The sequence below is a fragment of the Acinonyx jubatus genome, chromosome D1 (genome assembly GCF_027475565.1).
Source record: "Acinonyx jubatus isolate Ajub_Pintada_27869175 chromosome D1, VMU_Ajub_asm_v1.0, whole genome shotgun sequence".
NCBI lineage: Eukaryota > Metazoa > Chordata > Mammalia > Carnivora > Felidae > Acinonyx > Acinonyx jubatus.
In genome coordinates, this window is record NC_069390.1 from 56518064 (window position 1) to 56538651 (window position 20588).

At 42.7% G+C, this 20588-nt stretch overlaps 1 protein-coding gene and 1 non-coding gene across 4 annotated transcripts in view; both read right to left on the minus strand.

Moving 5' to 3' along the window:
• The window catches only part of P4HA3 (prolyl 4-hydroxylase subunit alpha 3), a 41540-nt gene extending 23224 nt beyond the window's left edge, over window positions 1-18316 (minus strand). The window contains exons 1-4 of one of the 3 annotated variants that reach the window (XM_027039809.2): window positions 18057-18315; window positions 8893-9035; window positions 7245-7468; window positions 1333-1482 (exon numbers count right to left, since the gene is read on the minus strand). In XM_027039809.2, coding sequence (XP_026895610.1) covers window positions 1333-1482; window positions 7245-7468; window positions 8893-9035; window positions 18057-18256 — 717 coding nt within the window. In that variant the 5' untranslated portion in view covers window positions 18257-18315. Of the gene's footprint in view, window positions 1-1332; window positions 1483-7244; window positions 7469-8892; window positions 9036-18056 lie in introns of all 3 variants that reach the window. The other 2 variants (XM_027039807.2, XM_027039810.2) reach the window with 2 other exon arrangements.
• Window positions 10139-10242, minus strand: LOC113593823 (U6 spliceosomal RNA). Its single transcript, XR_003414187.1, has one exon. It is a non-coding gene; the product is annotated as a U6 spliceosomal RNA (small nuclear RNA).
• Window positions 18317-20588: the final 2272 nt, after the last annotated feature.

Below are 20588 nucleotides of genomic sequence, written 5' to 3' on the forward strand. Positions count from 1 at the left end.
CATTTGCTACACGGAGAATAAATCCGTGTTTTGGCAGCAACATGTGGGTTTGTTTGGACCACCCACGTCCTCCTCCTTTTTCTTAGGAAAAGGGGGAAAAAGAAAGGAATGTAGGGAGCTGAAATGGTTTATTAGCTTTGGAAATTCTCAGGAATTGGCTCTGTAAATGATATTTCCAGTCTATTCTTGAAGACTATACAATTCTGATGGGAAATGGGATTAACTATATAAAAGGATGGCAGATCCCATATTTAGGGAAATAAGCTTCCGCGGGAGGATCTACAACAGCTCACAGATCAAGTGCCAAGGAAAAGCAACCCCTGGAGGAGGCACTGAGCTGGCACTGCGGACCAACGACCCCAGCTCTGTAGCCAGCCACTAGTCATAGTTACAGAGGGACTCCACTGCAGATGGCAGAGGATAATCTTGGGAAGGAAGATCTTCCTCTGCCCTATGGTCCTTCTAGCTGGACAGAGAATCAAATCGACATGAGACTGGTTAACAGGAGAAAATCAAATTTAATAGGCATACATATGGAGAATCCACATAGACACAGAATTCCAAAGACACTGAGGCAACAGGAAGCTTACATGAGTTAAGGAGAGGGGTAGGGTCAGAGGACACAAAGGGGAGAAAGACCATTAGCAAGAAGGTAAAAGGAGCTGTTTGGAAAAACAAGGTAAAGGGGAGTCCCTGTTTATAGCTCTCTTCCTGTTACAGGCTCTCCTTTCCAATGTAAATTTAGGCATGTGCAGGGAGGCAAAGAGAGCTTTTCCTTCATCTGCTTGGTTTTGATTACTTTTAACTCAAAATAATCGTTATGCCAAAGTGGCCCATCTTGGGACAGCCTGCCCTGGGCCCCTACAGTAATAATCAAACTTCTTCCTTGGGTACTGGCAATATCATGGCAGAACATCTGTGAAGAGATATGAGTTGCTGACAGTGCAAAAGAGTGATCTACATTGACTACGAACCCGTTAGACATTTGTCAATGCAGCTGCTGTGCTACAGATGGGAGCCTGCCTCCTACATGGAAGAGGATTTTAAAGTGGTCAATGCACTGGAAAGAGCACCAGACAAAGAGTCAGACAGACTTGGGTGCTAATCCCAGCTCTATGAACTTTGTGACAAGTTAGGAATTTTTTGGAGATTTAGTTTACTCACATGTGAAATATGGAAATAATAAAACAACTGCCCTGCTTGACTCACATTTGGTCCTGTTGGGAAGATGAAATAAATTGAGAGACATGAAAATGCAGAGAAAATTGTAAAGCAGATATAAAGCACTATATTTATTGTGATAAAAGTGGTGAGCCTCACTTACTCCCCTACCTGAAAATAGGCAAAGGCCAAGTGATCCAAGGCATCCTCTAAACTTGCCTCATCCTCTGTTTTCCATTCTCCATAAGATCCTCGGAAGAGACTGACAGCCTCCTCCAGCCATGGAATGGCATGGTAGTAATCCCCCATGTCATAGGCCACCTGTAGGTAACATAAGTACCATCAATAAACCTTAATCCACGGGTAGAGGAGAGGAAATGACAAAGAGTGAGAGAGAGCCTATGGAACACCAGGAGGCAAGTTTTCATCTCAAATTCATTTAAATTCTATTTATTTAGCATCCATTATATCCAATGCATTGTTCTAGATGTAGAGAAGACACATTGAAGGAGTGCATTTAAGAATTCATAATCTGGGGAGAAGGGAGATACAGAAATTCAATAAATTGTAATACTGGAAAGAATGACATGAATTCTCAAAGGAAATATGCATAATATGTCACAGAGGCAGAGAAGGAAGAGACTTGAGAATCTCAGAAAGCTTCATAGAAGAACTGGCATCTGGAAGGCCTTCCCCAAAGAAAGAAAAGGATTTCAAGGAGCAGAAATTGAGAAGAAGAACATTTTAAGATGAGGGAATGGCAGAAACAGACACTCAAAGCAAGCTTGTGTTCAAGTAGGACGCTGTGGTTATACCTAAGGTGAAGAGAAGCAAGAAATGAACTTCAAAAGGCAGCATGGGCTAAGCTAGTAAGAGTTGTGAGTGTCATGTTTTTAAGAAGACACAACCAGTAACAATGTGAGAAATGGGTTGAATTCCTTCATTTATTTATTTATTCATTCATTCAGTATTTACCCAGTATTTACAATGTATCTGGTGATCCCTAGCCTTAGAGCTTACAGTCAAATGAGGGGCACGAGAGTGAACAGTAATTGCAACACAATGTATTAGACCCACATGGGAATGCTCTAAGAGCTCAATGCATTTTTTTCTATGTTAAATGTTGGAAGGTGGGAATGTGGCAATATGTATTAAACCTAGTTTCTGTATCCTAATAGCTTACAGTTAACTATAATACCAGCACTGCAGGTGGAATTTCCTGGAAGCTGATGTTGGAGACAGCATGGAATTATAAAGTAACAGAGTTGGAAGCACTTTTACAAAATAATCTAATTCTGGTATAACTTCCAGACTGGCAGAAAGACAGGGCAGAGCCTAGAGGTACTAAAACTCTGCAGTCTAAACAATAAATCAGTGGCTGTTCTAGGTCTGCCATTAATCTGTTGTGTTATTTCTCTGATCCTCAGGTTTCCTGTTTGTAAAAAGTTGAGTTGAAGAATAACAATCAGGGCCCCCTGGGTGGCTCAGTCGGTTGAGCATCTGACTTTGGCTCAGGTCATGACCTCACGGTTTGTGAGTTCGAGTCCTGTGTCAGGCTCTGTGCTGACAGCCTGGAGCCTGCTTTGGATTCTGTGTCCCCCTCTCTCTCCACCCCACCCCTGCTTGTGCTCTGTCTCTCTCTGTCTTTCAAAAATGAATAAACATAAAATCTTAAAAAAAAAAAAAGAATAACAATCAAAATGACTCAACTTTTTCTGCTAAGTTAACAGTTTATTTAAGTTTTCCCTAGTCCCTAAAATACGGTAGATTGAGCTAACTAGAATCCCTCTAACCAAAACTACTTGAAACTTTTGGATAAAATGTAACAAATATTTTACATTTTCAAGAAAGAATGGAAAATGTCCAGGTACAGGAAACAAAAAAGGAGCTAAGAACCCAAGCAACAAGCTTAAGAGCAGATGCTAAAGCTGTTTAGAATGGGGGTGAGTGGTAGTCCTCGTTCTTAGCAACCTTTAATTAAAACACCCACATGAGGACAGAATATGAGCCCTCCAGACACGTCCTCAAACCTAGGTTGGAATGAAGACACACTCATAAAAGCGAAATCCATGAAGAACCATACCTTAAAGGAAAGGATAGACCTGAAAAAATCTGCCCACTGTCACAAAGAGTCAAGAAAGTTGGTTTATGGGGCACCTTGGTGGCTCAGTGGGTTGAGTGACTGACTTCAGCTCAGATCACGATCTCACGGTTTCTGGGTTTCAGCCCGGAGTCAGGCTTTGTGCTGACAGCACGAAGTCTGCTTTGGATTCTCTGTCTCCCTCTCTCTCTCTGCTCCTCTCCCACTCATGCTCTCTCTTTCTCAAAAATAAACAGTAAAAAAAAAAGTTGGTTTGTTTCTGTCTGGGTATTGTTTAGGGGAAACAAAGTGTGTCTTTAGAATATTCACAATCTTGAGCCTATGCTCATGTGAATAAATCAATACAATAATGGATCTAAGGTGAGTGCAAATCGAAACCACAATGAGATATCACTTCTTGCCTGTTAGAATGGCTATTATGAAAAGGACAAGAAATAGTGCTGGCGAGGATGTGGAGAAAAAGAACCTTGTGCACTGCTGGTGGGAATGCGAACTGGTACAGCCAGCGTGGAAAACAATATGGAGGCTCCTCAAAAAATCAAAAATAGAACTACCCTATGACTTATCAATTCCACTTCTGGTATTTATCTGAATAAAATGAAAACACTAACTTGAATAGGTATATGCACCCCATATGTTCATTGCCAGCATTATTTATTATAGCCAAGATAGGGAAACAACCTATGTGTCCATTAACGGACAAATAAAGAAAATGTGGGGTGTGTGTGTGTGTGTGTGTGTGTGTGCGCAATGGAATATTATTCAGCCATAAAAAAGGAGACTTTGCCATTTGCAACAACATGGATGAACCTTGAGGGCATTATGCTACATGAAATAAATCAGACAAAGGGGTGCCTGGGTAGTTCAGTTGGTTAAGTCAGTTAAGCGACTTAGTTTCAGCTCAGGTCATGATCTCACAGTACATGAGTTCAAGCCCCACTTTGGAGTCCAAGCTGAGCGCATGGAGCCTGCTTGGAATTCTTTCTCTTCTCTCTCTCTCTCTCTCTCTCTCTCTCTCTCGGAATTCTCTCTCTCTGCCCCTCCCCTGCTTACACATGCTCTCTCTCAAATAAATAAACAAACTTTTAAAAACTCAAAGAAAGACTAGTACCATATGATCTCACATATATGTGGAATCTAAAACAAAAAACAAACAACAACAAAAACCTGAATCTATAGATACAGAGAACAGATTGGTTGCCCCAGGCAGGAAGTAGGGAGTAACTGAAATGGGTGAAGGAAGTCAAAAGGCACAAACTTCCAGTTATGAAATAAATAATTCATGCAGATATAATGTACTCCAAAAACAAAAACAAAAAACCAAAAATAGTACCTAAGGCCAGTGATACCATTAGAGTACCTGGAAGAAGAAAACCAGAACATTCTGGAGTGATATTCCTACAACTACAAACACAGAGATTCTTTTAGGAGAAAAAAAGTCCTGCTAAAAGTAAGCTCACAATTAAACATACTAAACCATATCAGGAAATAATCATTAGCAAGAGTCAACAGACAAAATAGCAGGGTATTACAATTAGACAACTAAGGATTTCAGAAAATGGAAAGGCCAATCTGCTTTAAAATAATCCATGGAGGAGGAAATTGGAGATGTGTAGATGAAACAAATTTGGCCACATGTTAATAATTGCTGAAGCTTATTCCTTGACCCACCAATACTACTCCCAGGTGTTTATTCAAGAGAAATAAAAACAGAAAGACTTACATAAGAATGTTAATAGTAGCTTTATTCACAGTAGCCCAGGCTGGAAACAATCCAAGTATCTATCACTAGGAGACTGGATAATAAACAGTCTCCTAGTGATAATATATTCATACACTGGAATACTACTCAACAATAAAAAAGGAATTACCTACTAATAAATACAACAAGGTGGATAAATTTCACAGATACAGTGTGCTGAGTGAAAGAAGCTGGACTCAGGATAGTACTTATTGCACGCCTCAGGACAATGGTTACCGGGCACCTGGGCAAGGGTAGGTAGAGCAGAAGGGAGGGGCTGGGAATGGTGAGAAGAAACAGGAGGGGGACTTTATGGAGCTATATTTAAATTCATTAAAAAACTTTTAAAAAAAATTTTTCATTTTAGAGAGAGAGAGAGAGAGTATGAGTGGGAGAGGGGCAGAGGGAGAGAGAGAATCCTAAGCAGGCTACATGCTCAGCATGGATCCAGCCATGGGGCTCAATCCCACAACCCCGGGATCTTGAGCTGAGCCGAAATCAAGAGTCAGATGCCCAACCAGCTGAGCCACCCAGATGCCCTTAAAATCTTTTCTTTTTTAAGTTTATTTATTTATTTTGAGAGAGACAGAGACAGTGCAAGTGGGGGAGGGGTAGAGAGAGAGGGAGAGAGAGAGAATCCCAAGCAGGCTCTGCACTGCCAGTGTAGAGCCTGATATGGAACTTGAACCCAAAAAGCCATGAGATCATGACCTGAGCTGAAACCAAGAGTCGGACAGATGCTTTTTTTAAAAAATTTTTTATGTTTATTTATTCATTGGGGGGGGGGGGCAGGGAAGAGAGAGAGAGAGAGAGAGAGACCACAAGACCACAAGTGGGGGAGGGGCACAGAGAAGGAGAGGCAGAATCCCAAGCAGGCTCTATGCCATCAGTGCAGAGCCCAATGCAGGGCTTAAATCCACGAGCTCTGAGGTCATGACCTGAGCTGAGATAAAGAGTCGGACACTTAACTGACTGCACCACCCAGGTGCCGCTAAATTCATTTTTAATATTAACTTAAATGCCTTAAGTTTTATGTAAATTCCTTTTTAAAAATCTGAAACAAAAATTGCAAAATTTAAACATATTTCATCTCCGGTTATAGATATAATTGCTTGTTATTTTATATACCTTTCTTATATTAGAAATGTTTTATCTTTTAAAATAAGTGAATAAATACGGAAATTAAGACTTCCAATAAAGCTTTCAGGAAGTGACTTACTGAATTTTCAACATATGGTTTTAGTCTCATGAAGGCTTCACAAATGAAGCGTACATTGGTTCCATACACAGAACTATTTTAACTGGCTTAAATTTAAATTAGCCATGAACCTGATGGTTGAGCTCTGATTCCATCACAATATTAGAAAAGGAAAAATGGTACATAGAGAGGCTGAGGCAACACACCCTACATTAATTTGGAAGACTGACCCACAAAACTTGAAATCAGGGCACCTGAGGCCCACTCTCATGTCTGCCGGGAAAATTCACTTTCCTGCAATACACGTCTCCAAAATTAAAAAGGATTTACTCCATTACTTATTAAGGCAAAGGCTAACAAAGAGTATATTGTAAAGTGACCTCAAGTGTGCTTATAAGTTATGATCAAAGATCGGCTAAATATCTCCTACGGAAGGTTCCTGGAGTTTATTTCCTCAAGGAATGTTAAAATAAATGGCCTCCGCTTTTTGACACTGCTTGAATTTAGTACTTCTAAATGCTTAGGAAATGTTGCAAGGGATTCCAGAAAGTCTCAGGAGCCTGGTTTCCATGATCTTACCTTCACATCTCCACCTCTTATCCCTTTCCCCACCCTTGGACCCTGCTTCTCCTCTCCACCCAGCTGTTCATCTGCTGGCAGGGTGCTACTGTTAGGATGACCACAAGACCATTTTTCCCAGCTCAGTCCCAGTTTGTCTGTCATCCTGGCATAACTAATAACACCCCCCTTCACTCTCAAAAGGGGCCGGCATATGTGATCACCTTAGCTATCATGGAAAGGACATGGGATTTGGAGTTAAAAGACCTGGGTTCAAAATTTCCTTCTGCTACTTAAAATTGTGTAACCTTGGGCAAATTATTTCCCTGTCTGATCCTCGGCTTCTTCATCTGAAAGTGGGGAATAATACCAAGTTTCCAAGTTTGCTGGAAGGACTGACAGTATGTAAAAGCAATCAGGATATAGTTATTTCATCCTCGAGAAATTAGAGCTGAACAATTCGCTCTCTCTCTGAATATTGTTACCTTGCCAACTTGGAAGCAGTCATCTGCTGTCAGGGAGAAGAGCCGTCTGGGACTGTACAGGTCAGTAACGGCGGAGCCAGTGACTCTCTGAAAGACACCCCGGGCAAGGCCCTTCACGTTGAGCATGTACACATCCTGTAGCCGCATCAGGGCCCTCGCTGCTCCCTCAAGGTCCTCAAAGGCTGGCAGGTCCTGCTCCACCTTCTCATAACCATCTTTCAGAGCTGTAAGGGCAGTAAAAACATCAATCCACCCCACCCTTCAAAAAACAGGTGGTGAGCATTTGATACATGCAAGGCATAATCACCTAGTCAAATATTTCATGAGCAAAGATAATGTTGTATGTGTTTATATTTTTATTTTTTAAATTTATTTTCAATGTTTTTGTTTTGTTTTTTTTTTTTTTTTTGAGAGAGAGAGAGAGAGTGAGCAGAGGAGGGTCAGAGAGAGAGGGAGACACAGAATCCAAAGCAAGCTCCAGGCTCTTGCGCCGTCAGCACAGAGCCTGATATGGGGCTTGAATCCACGAACACGAGATCATGTCCTGAACTGGTCAGACGCTTAACCGACTGAGCCACCCAGGTGCCTCTGTTTTATGTGTTTTTATTCCCCGTGGCAAGCACAACTCCTGGCACAGAGCAGATGCTTAATACAATCTTCTGAATGAGGAAAAAAAGCTTTCTAGTAAAAACTGAAGCACGTGTTGTTCCATCCTATCTGTCTCCAGGAATCTTGTCCTTTGTGGGGACAACTCTTCTTCCTCTTAACTTCCCCAAAGTCAAAAAATTTCTTCAAGTCAAAGTAGAATAAATTAGGGGTGCCTGGGTGGCTCAGTCAGTTGAGCATCCAACTCTTGATTTCAGCTCAGGTCATGACCTCACAGTCCATGGGATCAAGCCCCTCATCGGTTTCTGGCTGACAGAGCAGAGCTTGCTTGGGATTCTCTCTTTCCTTCTCTCTTTCTGCCCTTCCCCTGCTCTTTCTCAAAATAAATGAATAAATAAATTTTTTAAAAATTTACATCCAAGTTAACATATAGTGCAATAATGATTTCAGGAGTAGAATCCAGTGGTTCATCCCCTATATGTAACACCCAGTGCTCATCCCAACGAGTGCCCTCCTTAATGCCCCTTGCCCACTTAGCCCACCTCCCCACCCCTTCAGCAACCCTCAGTTTGTTCTCTAGATTTAAGAGTCTCTTATGTTTTGTCCCCCTCCCTGTTTTTATATCATCTCTACCTCCCTTCCCTTGTGTTCATCTGTTTTGTATCTTAATAAAGAAATATTTTAAAACAAAACAAAAGTAGAATAAATTAGGAAACTGACCTTGCTATAGATCACATTATAGTGTCAATTTAATAAAATAGAAATTATCAGACAAATACATAAACGGAATGATATAACCTGTACTTCTCCATAGGGTTGTAGTGACGATCAAATGAAATAATGGATATGAAAGTGCTTTCTAGTGTACATTCATATAAACATATTAACAAGGGGATCTAGTCCTTGGTAATCGCTAGAGCTGAGAAGATCGAGTAATACCTACCCACTTCATTACCCTTCATCACATTCCACCAGAATCTCTCTCCTTTCCAGAGTCAGGAGATAGAATCTTCTCTTACCCTCCAGCCCTCCTCCTCATTACCTCGGATGTTCTCACTGGCCTCCAGACTATGTACCACATTCCTCCAGTCAGACTGTAGGCGTTTGATGAGAGTAAATGCAAGCAGAGGGTTAGACACAGGGGTTGCCGAATCCTCATGCAAAGAAAGCACCTTGTCATAGAATCTGGAAGAGAGGAATAGAATGATCTCACTTACTGAGATAGCCACTGCCCCTAGTGAAGGCTGGCATGGTGTATATACATTTAGAGTCGTTAAAAATGAAACATGACGCCCTCGAGACTCATGTAATAGTCTAACCAATAAGCACAAAGAATATGAAAACTACCAACACAACAAAAGAAGATCCATTCATTTGTTCACTCAATGAGTCAGTCTCTACTGGTCAATTATAGAACATCAGGCACCACACTAGATGCTAAAGATACAAAGGCAAGACAGGGTAGATGTTCCAAGGAATTCACAAACCAGAAAATCTTTTTTTTTTTTCCTCATCACTCTATATTCAATACTTAGAATCTGGTAGAAGCTCAAAAATGTTGTTCCATTAGTTGCAATAACTGTGATACCTGCTATGAGACATAAGCTTGCAATGCTATGTAATGTTACAGCAATTTGTAGGCAGGGCCCCTAACCCAGGTGGGAGTTAGAAGGTGTAAGGGAAGACTTCCCAGAGGAAATGGCACTTGATCTGAGTCCTAAAGGATGAAACATTTGATAGCTACTGCTTACTGAGCTTTACCTCTATTAGGCATCCTGCTAAGTGCTCTAAATATATTGTCTCATTTAACCCCCCCAAAGACCCTTAGAGTAGATTTTATCATGCCCATTTTACAGGGAGAGAAAACTGAAACAAGGCCACACTTTTTGTGAGTGACAAAGCCAGATTTGACGCTGAAGTTCTCAGCTGATTTTGCCCTATTGTTTCCATGGAACTAGAACAAAGAAAGGAAGAATTTATTTATTTATTTATTTATTTATTTATTTATTTATTTATTTATAATGTTTATTTATTTTTGAGAGAGACAGAATGCGAGCAGCATAGAGGCAGAGAGTGAGAGACAGAATCCAAAACAGCCTCCAGGCTCTAAGCTGTCAGCACAGAACCCTACGCGGGGCTTGAACTCACAAACCACAAGTTCATGACCTGAGCTGAAGTCGGATGCTTAATTGACTGAGCCACTCAGACACCCTAGTTCTTTTTTTTTAACTTGATTATAGTTGACACACAGTGTTACGTTAGTTTCAAGTGCACAACAAAGTGATTCAAAAAATATGGAACACTTCATGAATTCATATGGCATCCTTGTGCAGAAACCATGCTCAACTTCTCTGTATTGTAGGCAGAATATTTTTTGAGTCAACAGGGACCAACATGTACCAGAGCACAGAGGCTTGATATATTTATTCATTTAATACGTCAGTCTACAATGGTTGCTTGCCAGATGTCAGACTCCATGCTAGATGCTGGGGATGCAAAGTCAAGACAGGGTCCAATGCTCGAGAATTTCATGAACAAGAAGATAGCTGTTTTTCTCATCACTCTATACCTAAATTCAATAAATAGTTCTGTGAAAGAATGACTAATATATACTCTTCTAGGATCTAGGAACAGAATTTTGAATAAGACAATAACCTTGGTCTCAAGGACTCACAGACTAGTAGATACACAAATAATTATATTACAGATGAACACCAGATTTAAGAACAAGGCTTAGGGGGCCATAAGGAGAGGGGGTAATTAATTTGGCCAGAGCAAGTCAGGGATAGTTTTACAGAGGACATAATAAACTAAAATTGCAAATAGTGAGGAAGGGAGGAGAGGCAGGCAGAGACAGCTCAACCTTTGTGAAGGGACAGAGAGAACTGGTAGGGGAATATAAACTGTTCAGCACTGCTGGAGGATAGGGTAGATTAGCCTGGAAAAGTGAGGGGCACCTCCCAAGTCACCAAAAAGTTTTGAGTGAGAGTCGGACACACTGACATGTTTGTATATATAAATTCATGAGAGGGTGAGAAAGAGCGTTCAGAAATAGGAATGACCAGAGGCAGACAGACCAGTTAGGAGGTCAATTCAAAACTGTAAGCAAGAGTAAGGAGAGTCTGAACCATAATAATGACAGTGGGGGCTGCGAATGGGATAGATTCAATGAAGCTATTTAGGGAGCAGGCCACATAGAAACTGGTGATGGTTGTAATGGGGGATGTAAACGTGGGGTCCTCCAGCATGCTTCCAGCCCCTCTGGCTTGCCGACATGTGTAGAAAAAGGCCAGAAATGGTGGGACCAGAAGTGATCATCTTTCTAGTTAATTTCTCTCTTCAGATGTCCTACAAAGTATTCACACAAGCAAAAGATGCTGTTTCCTGGGGCGCCTGGGTGGCTCAGTCAGTTAAACACCAGACTTCGGCTCAGGTCATGATCTCAAGGTTTGTGGGTTCGAGCTCCTTGTCGGGCTCTGTGCTTACAGCTCAGAACCTGGAGCCTGCTTCAGTTTCTGTGTCTCCCTCGCTATCTGCCCCTCCCCCGCGGCGCTCTTTCTCTCTCAAAAATAAATAAACATTTTAAAAAAAAGTTGTTTCCTTTCCTGGCATAGTAAGGTTATTCCATTTATAACACACTATTGGAATTAACATTATTAAATTATCAATTATAATAAGGCAGTCCTGAGAGTTCCAGCTGTAACCTCTAAAATTTTTTTCTTATTTTGGGGCGCCTGGGTGGCTTAGTTGGTTAAACGTCTGACTTTGGCTCAGGTCATGATCTCACAGCACATGAGTTCAAGCCCTACAATGGGCTCTGTGCTGACAGCTCAGAGCCTGGAGTCTGCTTCAGATTCTGTGTCTCCCACTCTCTCTCAAAATATATAAACATTTAAAAAAATTTTTTTAAGTTTTTTCTTGTCTTTAAAATTATTAATTTCAAGAACAATATAATAACAACAATGGATGTAAAAGAAAAAAGTGTGTGCAAAATGAAAAGGATACGTATTTATAGGAATGTGCTCAAGAGTGTGTGACTCCTTTGGCCAGAGTGGAAGACTTCAGCGAGCAGAAAGGGATGAAAGTAAAGAATACAGGAGTGGCAGGGTGGAAGGATTCACTCTTCTGAAGCTGAGTCGGCCCTCAGGATTTCTCAGGAGTGGAGCCCGCCACTGGGAATGGAGCCTGAAACAGAAGATGATTTACCTCCAGGTGCTTCCAGGGAGCCAAGAGTTCAAGCACAAACTAAGAACAAGAATCTCATTTCCAGAGAGGAAATGAGAGCTCTGTCAAGTCCGAGGATGTCTCTGATCCCGAGACAGTGCACTTTGACAGTGGCTACTCTACGGTTTTAAAAACTAAACCGGCCTCCAGGGTGTGGGATTTTTTTTTTTTTTTTTTTTTTTTTTTACTGCCCATTATTTCCTGCTTCAGCTCCATATGGAACTACTTAGTGGAAGATATTCCACTGCTAGACGAAAACACTTAAAGCAAGCAGAGACTTGGGCCTGAGTCCAGCCTGAAGAGTAAGTGTCCAAGGACAACTGAGGCTGAGGGGGCAGTAATTTTATAGACAGTTGGATTGGAAGGAGACCTGAGAGGTATCCTGACCCAGCCCCCAACTATCTGTCAGTCTCCTCCTCTATAAAATGATAGAACTGGGGGCGCCTGGGTGGCTCAGTCGGTTAAGCATCTGACTTCGGCTCAGGTCATGATCTGTCAGTTTATGGGTTCGAGTTCCGTGTGGGGCTCTGTGCTGACAGCTCAGAGCCTAAAGCCTGCTTCAGATTCAGTGTCTCCCTCGCTTTTGGCCCCTCCTGCGCTCATGCTCTGTCTCTCTCTCTCTCCCATAAATAAACATTAAAAAAAATTAAAATGACAGAACTGGTCTAGTCTAGAAGATCTCTATGGATTCTTTCGGCACGACCATTCTATTCTCTCTTTCCATCATCTTTTCCATAACTGAATAGATTCTTCATTTAGTGCTTGAGGACTAACGTTTAATAGGCATCAGAGGAAAGAAGGAAGGCAGTGAGGTGAAAATTTCCCCCAAGTCCTCCAGCACATCAAAAGCACTAGCTCCTTGTTCTCTTCACACCCCACTTTGTATTACGGTGTCAGTTTATTTAAGGCAGGGGTTTGATCTCTACTGCACCACATGATTCAATTCAGTGTTCAGATACGTCATTTTTCTGTCACACAAAGAAAAAAAAACCTATCAACAGATATCTGAGACTGGCTTGGAATCTAAACGTTGGCCTTATTCCCAGCCTTTGAGCAAATAGCTGGTTTTCAGAGACCGAGTTACTGGATGCTGAATTCAAACCTCAAGGTTTCCTAAATGGCTTTTTGCTTTAACAAATGTTGCTGAGAGTGGAAAATCAGATCCTTTGCTTCAAGAATGTGCACATAAAATTCGCAATCCAATCCCGCATTAAACATAGCCTGGATAGGTTATCCAACTGCAATACATGAGCTTTTTTAATTCAGTATGTTTCTCCTTGGGAATTCAGAAATGGCTTTGTCTCAGTTCTTCTGAGACATCCTGAATGTTTAATTCCTAACAGAAAAATTATTGCTGCTGATTTTACTCTTTCAATCTTGGTAGTTTTTTAAAAACTACAACAACTGTTATCTATATATATAAAACTAGTATTTACACTATACCGGTACATAATTATATATACTATAACTGGTAAAATTTTTGCTTCGTTAACTTGGGGTAAGACGTAGTTTCAACATCGAAAAATATTTTATTGCTAAATTCAGAAATTTAAAGAAGAATATCAACTGAGTCCCTTAGAAATAATATCTCAAGTTACATTAGGTCACCAGATTGGGAGTATAGGAAAATGAACAAGAACTGCCAAAATTCTTGTTCTCAAAAGCAAACATTTCACTAAGTTTTAAAGCACTGACTAAAGAACAGACAGTCTGTAAAATACCACGCTAAACTTTGTGAAATTAAATGCTCATAAGTCATATGAGAAAAGGATCTAGAATTTTTCTGATTCTTTTTTATTATCTGGGCTCTCACAATCTTAGTTACTGCTTAGAGCCAAAAGCGGAGTCTAGGTTCACCAGGCGGTCTCAAAATAAAAATCATACAGTTGGAGCTAACATTTGTTAAGCATTTATTACATTCCAAGCAAAATGATAAATAACCTTTACATGGTACTTAATCCTTCCAACAGCTCTGTGGGGTAGGTACTATCATTATCATCATTTTACAGAATGTAGGTAAAGGAACTTGCCCAAAGTCAGAGCCAAGGATTCAAACAGAGGTCTGTTAAATTCCTGAATCCAGACTCTTAACCACTATGTACACCAGTTGCTCATAAAACCTCAGGAGTTATGGGGCTTGGTCTGGGTCCCGGCACATCAGATAAAGCAAGCAGTCAGGACATCATGGCACAATAGAAAGAAACCATCAAAAAAACTAGGTCCTAGTCCTGGATTTGCTACCCTACTATCTGGGATAAGGTACTAAATTTTAGTCTTATCATATTTACATGATTCTGTTTTATTATCTGGGCTCATTTGTTTAAGAGAGTAGTATAAACCTATTTCAAAGCACTGTGTGTAAGAATCAAATGGGATTAGTATTCTGTGACAAAGCTGCAACGACAATAGTGATAATACAGTAAAGGAGACCAGCATCAGAGCCCTGCCCCCCATCCCCTCTGCCAGTCACTTTGATCAGCACTGCAAACTCTCAGTTCTGAACATGTTCCCTGAGAGGTCCAGCATCAGGATTCTAACCTCCCCATCTCTATCTGAGCCATCGAAATAAAGAGAAGGAGCACGTGGGTAGCAGGGATCATGTTGGGATCTCAAATTAAAGAGAAGAGTCTTTTATTTCCACCAACAAACCGAGACTCCAATGCATGTGGACTGAGAACAAAATTAAAACATTTTGCTTTATAGAGTAGACCCAGGGGCACCTGGATGGTTCAGCTGGTGAAGCATCTGACTCTTGATTTTGCCTCAGGTCCTGATCTCGTGATTTGTGAGTTTGAGCCCCGCATGGGGCTCTGCGCTGACAGTGGGGAGCCTGCTTGGAATTCTCTCTCTCTCTCCCTTTCTCTCTGCATCCCCCCACACTCTCTCTGTGTCTCTCAAAACAAATAAATAAACTTAATTGCAACTCTGAAGAGTGACAAGAATTATTGAAAATATCATTTTTTAGACATGAATAGACACTTCTCCAAAGAAGACATCCAGATGGCCAACAGACACATGAAAAAATGCTCCACATCACTCATCATCAGGGAAATACAAATCAAAACCACAATGAGATACCACCTTACATGTGTCAGAATGGCTAACATTAACAAGTCAGGCAACAACAGATGTTGGCGAGGATGCGGAGAAAGAGGATCTCTTTTGCACTGCTGGTGGGAATGCAAACTGGTACAGCCACTCTGAAAAACAGTATGGTGGTTCCTCAAAAAATTAAAAATAGAACTACCCTATGACCCAGCAATTGCACTACTAGGTATTTATCCAAGGGATATAGGAGTGCTATTTTGAAGGGGCACATGCACCCCAATGTTTATAGCAGCACTATCAACAACAGTCAAAGTATGGAAAGAGCCCAAATGTCCATTGTGGATGAATGGATAAAGAAGATGTGGTATATACATAAAATGGAGTATTACTTGGCAATCAAAAAGAATGAAATCTTGCCATTTGCAACTACGTGGATGGAACTAGACAGAGGGTATTATGCTAAGTGAAATTAGTCAGAGAAAGACAAATATCATATGACTTCACTCATATGAGGACTTTAAGATACAAAACAGATGAACATAAGGGAAGGGAAGCAAAAAATAATATAATGAACATAAGGGAAGGGAAGCAAAACATACTATAAAAACAGGGAGGGGGACAAAACATAAGAGACTCTTACATATGGAGAACAAACAGAGGGTTATTAGAGGGGTTGTGGGAGGGGGGATGGGCTAAATGGGTAAGGGGCACTAAGGAATCTACTCCTGAAAACACTGTTGCACTATATGCTAACAAACTTAGATGTAAATTAAAAAAAGATAAAGTGGTAAAAAAAAGAAAATATCTTTATTGTTAGAATACATACATTTTGTGTGTGTACATGTGTGTGTATTCATACTCTTTCAAACTAATAGTAAATTTAAACATGCATTAACTTATATGCAAGCTACATACTTAAAAGCACATACCAACTTACATCATCATTCAGTCACTACTGAGTAACAAACAAGATCTTTCACACACACTTCCATACACAAACTGATTCTCTCCGACCCGGGCTCTCTTACACAGCCATAGCGTCCCTACACACCTTCTTCCCATGTGCCCCAGAATCGGTATTACTATCACATACACTCAACTCAGTTTTATCAGCAGCACATTGTGAGACAGCTCTCTGTTGTCTCGGCTCAGCAGAGAGTCAGATGATGTAGAACTGTATTAATATATTCAGTTAGCAATGTGGTTACACCACTGCTGTAGACTTCTTAATGTCCCAAGCAGAGAAGGCACAACACCTATTCCAACACATGGTACCATAATACAATCATTCATCTTTCAGAGTTTGACACTGACAGTCAATACATGATTACAGTACCTGTATTCCAGTCTATATAGTATTTTATGCCAGTGTGTAGCACTAGAGTGTGTTGATTTCATAGCAAAACAGTACAGCTGAGCATTTGCTTGTGTGTGCTATACCCATAATCCTCTAGTATCAAGTATGTTTTTCCTCCAGTGTTTTTTTTTTTAATTTTTTTCATGTTTATTTTTTGAGAGAGAGAGAGACAGAGCATGAGCGGGGGAGGGGAGGGGCAGAGAGAGGGAGACACAGAATCTGAAGCAGGCTCCAGGCTCTGAGCTGTCAGCACACAGCCCTATGTGGGGCTTGAACTCACAAACTGCAAGGTAATGATCTGAGTGGAAATCAAGAGTCAGACGCTTAAGTAACTGAACCACCCAGGCACTCCTCCCCAGTGTTTTCTTGATGTCAAGATACACATATCAAATGTCAGTTACCTTGTATTTAGAATTGTATTTAGAATTTAATGTTTTTTAAAAATTTTTTTTAAATTATATTTATTTTTGAGACAGAGAGAGACAGAGCAGGAGCAGGGGCAGGGGAGGGGCAGAGAGAGAGGGAGACACAGAATCTGAAACAGGCTCCAGGCTCTGAGCTGTCAGCACAGAGCCTGATGCGGGGCTCGAACTCATGAATCATGAGATCATGACCTGAGCCAAAGTCAGACGCCCAACCGACTGAGCCACCCAGGCGCCCCTTGTATTTACAATTTAGAGAGCTCTTATATATGGGGAGAGAAGGGAGAGTTGAAGCAAAGGAGACAAATGCTATGGACTCCAAGCTCCTTGAGGTCAGGGTTGGGCCTTGTTCACCATTTTATCCCCACTGCCTGGAGCAGTGCCTGGCTCACAACAGGCACTCAAACGTGTGTGTTGAATGAGTTAATGAACATGAAGCATTAGTCATATAGTGAGCTGTACAAGCAGCATTCATTAGAGACACAGAGATATCCATAGTGGCTGCCCACGCAGTCCCAGAGGCATGTAAATCTCATACACGGTCACAGAGAGTCACTTCATACTAAACACTAGTCCTCTGGGTCACGTGGCCACCACACACGGCTACAGCCTCACAGTATCTTCTCTCTCTCACTCTTGTAGTCTTGCTGTGTCTCTGTGACACAGAGCCTGGGGCCCCACACAGCTGGACACAGTGCCTTGTGAGGTCCTTCCTCCTCAGCCCGAGTCACCCCACTACACTTTTGCACAGCTATCAACTTGGCTGTGTGAGGATGGCTCTGGGGTGCTAGTGTGTGTGTGTGTGTGTGTGCGCGCGCGCAACGGAGTCCGAGACTCCACTCCGTGTGACACAGCGTCCTTGGGGTCCCACTCAATCTGTTTCGCCACGACCTCATGCCTCGGGCCACACCTCGGGGCTATCTCGGGGTCCCGCACACTGGACCTGACCGTCACACTGGGCCACGGTGTCTCAGTCTCACGGTCTACCGAGACTCTTACCCAGTCTCAAATCGAGTCTGAGGTCCCACGCAGAGGGACAACGAGACCGAGTCGCCCGCCACCGTAGAGCAGGGTGTCTCGGTCTGGCCCTCTGACTCAGTCTCCCCGACTGCGGCGCCCCTGGGGCTCCCTCCCGCCCCAAACCCGTGCCCTCACCTGGTCAGGTCCCGCAGCCGCGCCTCCTCCCCGCGCAGGTAGCGCCGCAGCAGTCCCAGCAGCCGGCGCTCGGGCGCCAGGGCGCGCGCAACGCTGGTCAGCGCCGAGAACGTGTCCCCCCGCACCGCGGCTCCCGTCGGGTCACCTGCCCGGAGCGCCAGGACAGCCAGCAGCGCCGCCAGCCGCGCCGCGGGGCCCATCCCGGCGCTCGCGCGCGTCCCCTCGGACGGTCCCGCCAGGCCCCTGGCGCGCGCCGCTCCCGCCCGGCCCGCCTCTCGGCCCCGCCCGGCCGCTCGCCTGCCCCGCAGCCCCGCCTCGGGCCTCCCCTCCCCTCCTTTGCTCTGACGCCTGCCGTCTCTCTCCATCTCCCACCCGCCTGCCGCCTGGCTCCTCCGCCTGCGTGGGGGCTGCTGCGCCCTCCGTGTCCGCGCGCTAAGACGCGGGCCCGGGAAGGGTTTCCGCTGTGGCCCGTTCACACTCAGGGGAAACAGAGGCAGGGGGTGTGGGAGATAAATTCACCGGTCTGTGGCTGAACAACGCCATCCCCCGAGTATTCACCCCTCTACATGAAGGGTGGAAATGCAGAAACACCACTGGATTCTTAAGGGGAAATCCAGGAGAGTGAATGATGTGGTTGGTAATGACGATGTGGGTGGAGAGCTGTGGGAGAGCAGAGGGAAGGAAGAAACACTTCACGGAAGACTTGACAATCTCAGCCATCATGAAAGACAGGCAGAGAACTCTGGTAAAGAGGGTGAAGGCGATCAGGGTCACGGTGTGACAAATCTAGGACCCATCACACCTAAAACGCTGGGGTCCTGGGTTATTGCTCCATACCATATACCTATGGCTACTTAAGCAAACAAAAATATTATTATTATTATTATTATTATTATTATTGTTATTATTATATCCTACTAGGCTACTTACTCTTTTCCTCACCTTTCCAGGCAATGTTCATTCATTCATTCATTCATTCATTCATTCATTCATTCAACAAATATTCAGCACCTCTATTACTGTGCTGAGGACACAGAGAAACAGCACATCCAACTCTGGACTCACAAGGGGAAACAGACATAAACAAGTAACCACAATAAAGCGCTATCAGGATAATGGAGGGCTGTGCAATGAGCAAGGGCAACACTGAGGAGGGAGTCCCTGCCATGCATAGGTGGTGGTGAGGGCTTCCCAGAGGAGGCAATGTGTGCAGGTCCAAAAGGATGAAAAGAAATTGTCTGGAAGATGACAGGCAAGTGACGGATGGGCTTTCCTTGCAGAAGGTACCTATATGTACCAACGTTTGGAGATGGAAACATAGTCTGAGTTCCAGAAATGATGAAAAGTTCCTTGTGGTTGGAACTGTCAGGTTATATTGCATTGCATGACATACTAAGAAAGTTAGCCTATCCTTTATGAAAATCTACTGGAAGTTTTAAGGTGGCAATAACAGCAATAACAACAGCAAGAGTAAAAATAATAGTTAATACTTACTGAGTGCTTCCTGTGTGCTAGGCACTGTCCAAGCATTTTGCATGTCTTAGCTCATTTAATTCTCATACTGACTCTATGGCATAGGGAGGATTATTAGTCCCATTTTACAAATAAGAAGATTGAGGCACAGAGAGGATAAATAACTTACCCAATGTTAATTATGTATAGACTAGTTCAGAGGTGTGCTGGTAAACCGGCTCCCCAGGACAATAAAAGTCCCGATGTGTGACATTTGCTAACTTCTGTGGTGGAAACTCCCACAATGGCCACTTTCAAGGCACTGAGATGACGTCACTGAACACAGTAAAGAGTTAACAACTGGCTCCCATGAGGAGGTTTGAGCCAGCTCCAGCATAGCACTGCTCACGGAAGACACAGAGATGCATCATCCAGATCCCTTTTCAAGGGAGGATTTGATGCACAGCTCCAGAGAGTGTAGTCAGAAGAGTCTCTAGTAGTCAGCTCCTTGGGGTCTGTCCTGCAGCAGAGAGCAACCTTACCTCAAGCCATTTCCAAACTTCCTTGGGAAGCCTGCATCCAGTCTCTGAGTGAGGGAATAAAGATGGAGCTTAACTTAAACCATGTGTCATTGGCTTTAGCAAAGTCTTGAAGGCCCTCATAAAGACTGTTAGCAAAATCTGGAAGGGCTTCCAGGAGACTGTTGATGAGGGATCGAAGGACAGGAAGGAAAACAGCCTGGAGAAAAGGGCACTTGAGTGCTGTTCTGTACTGGAAGAACAGTTAATGAAGCTTGTCCTGCAGGCAATGCGAAAACAGAAGACATTCTAATAACTACATTGTGAATCTGGCTAATGAAGTCTCCAGGCAGAATGATGAAAGTGCCAACTGGCTTCTTCTGGCAGACTACAATAAAATACAAAAAACACACAAGGAATGGCTCAGTTTCTAAGCCAAATTTAGAGGAAATATAGAAGGTCTAACTGTCTATCCAAGGATCTAAAATTTCTCAAACAAAGAAGTGATGCAGGGTAAAGAACAAGCCTGGGGCACTACAAGTAAAACATGACCTCAAGGAAA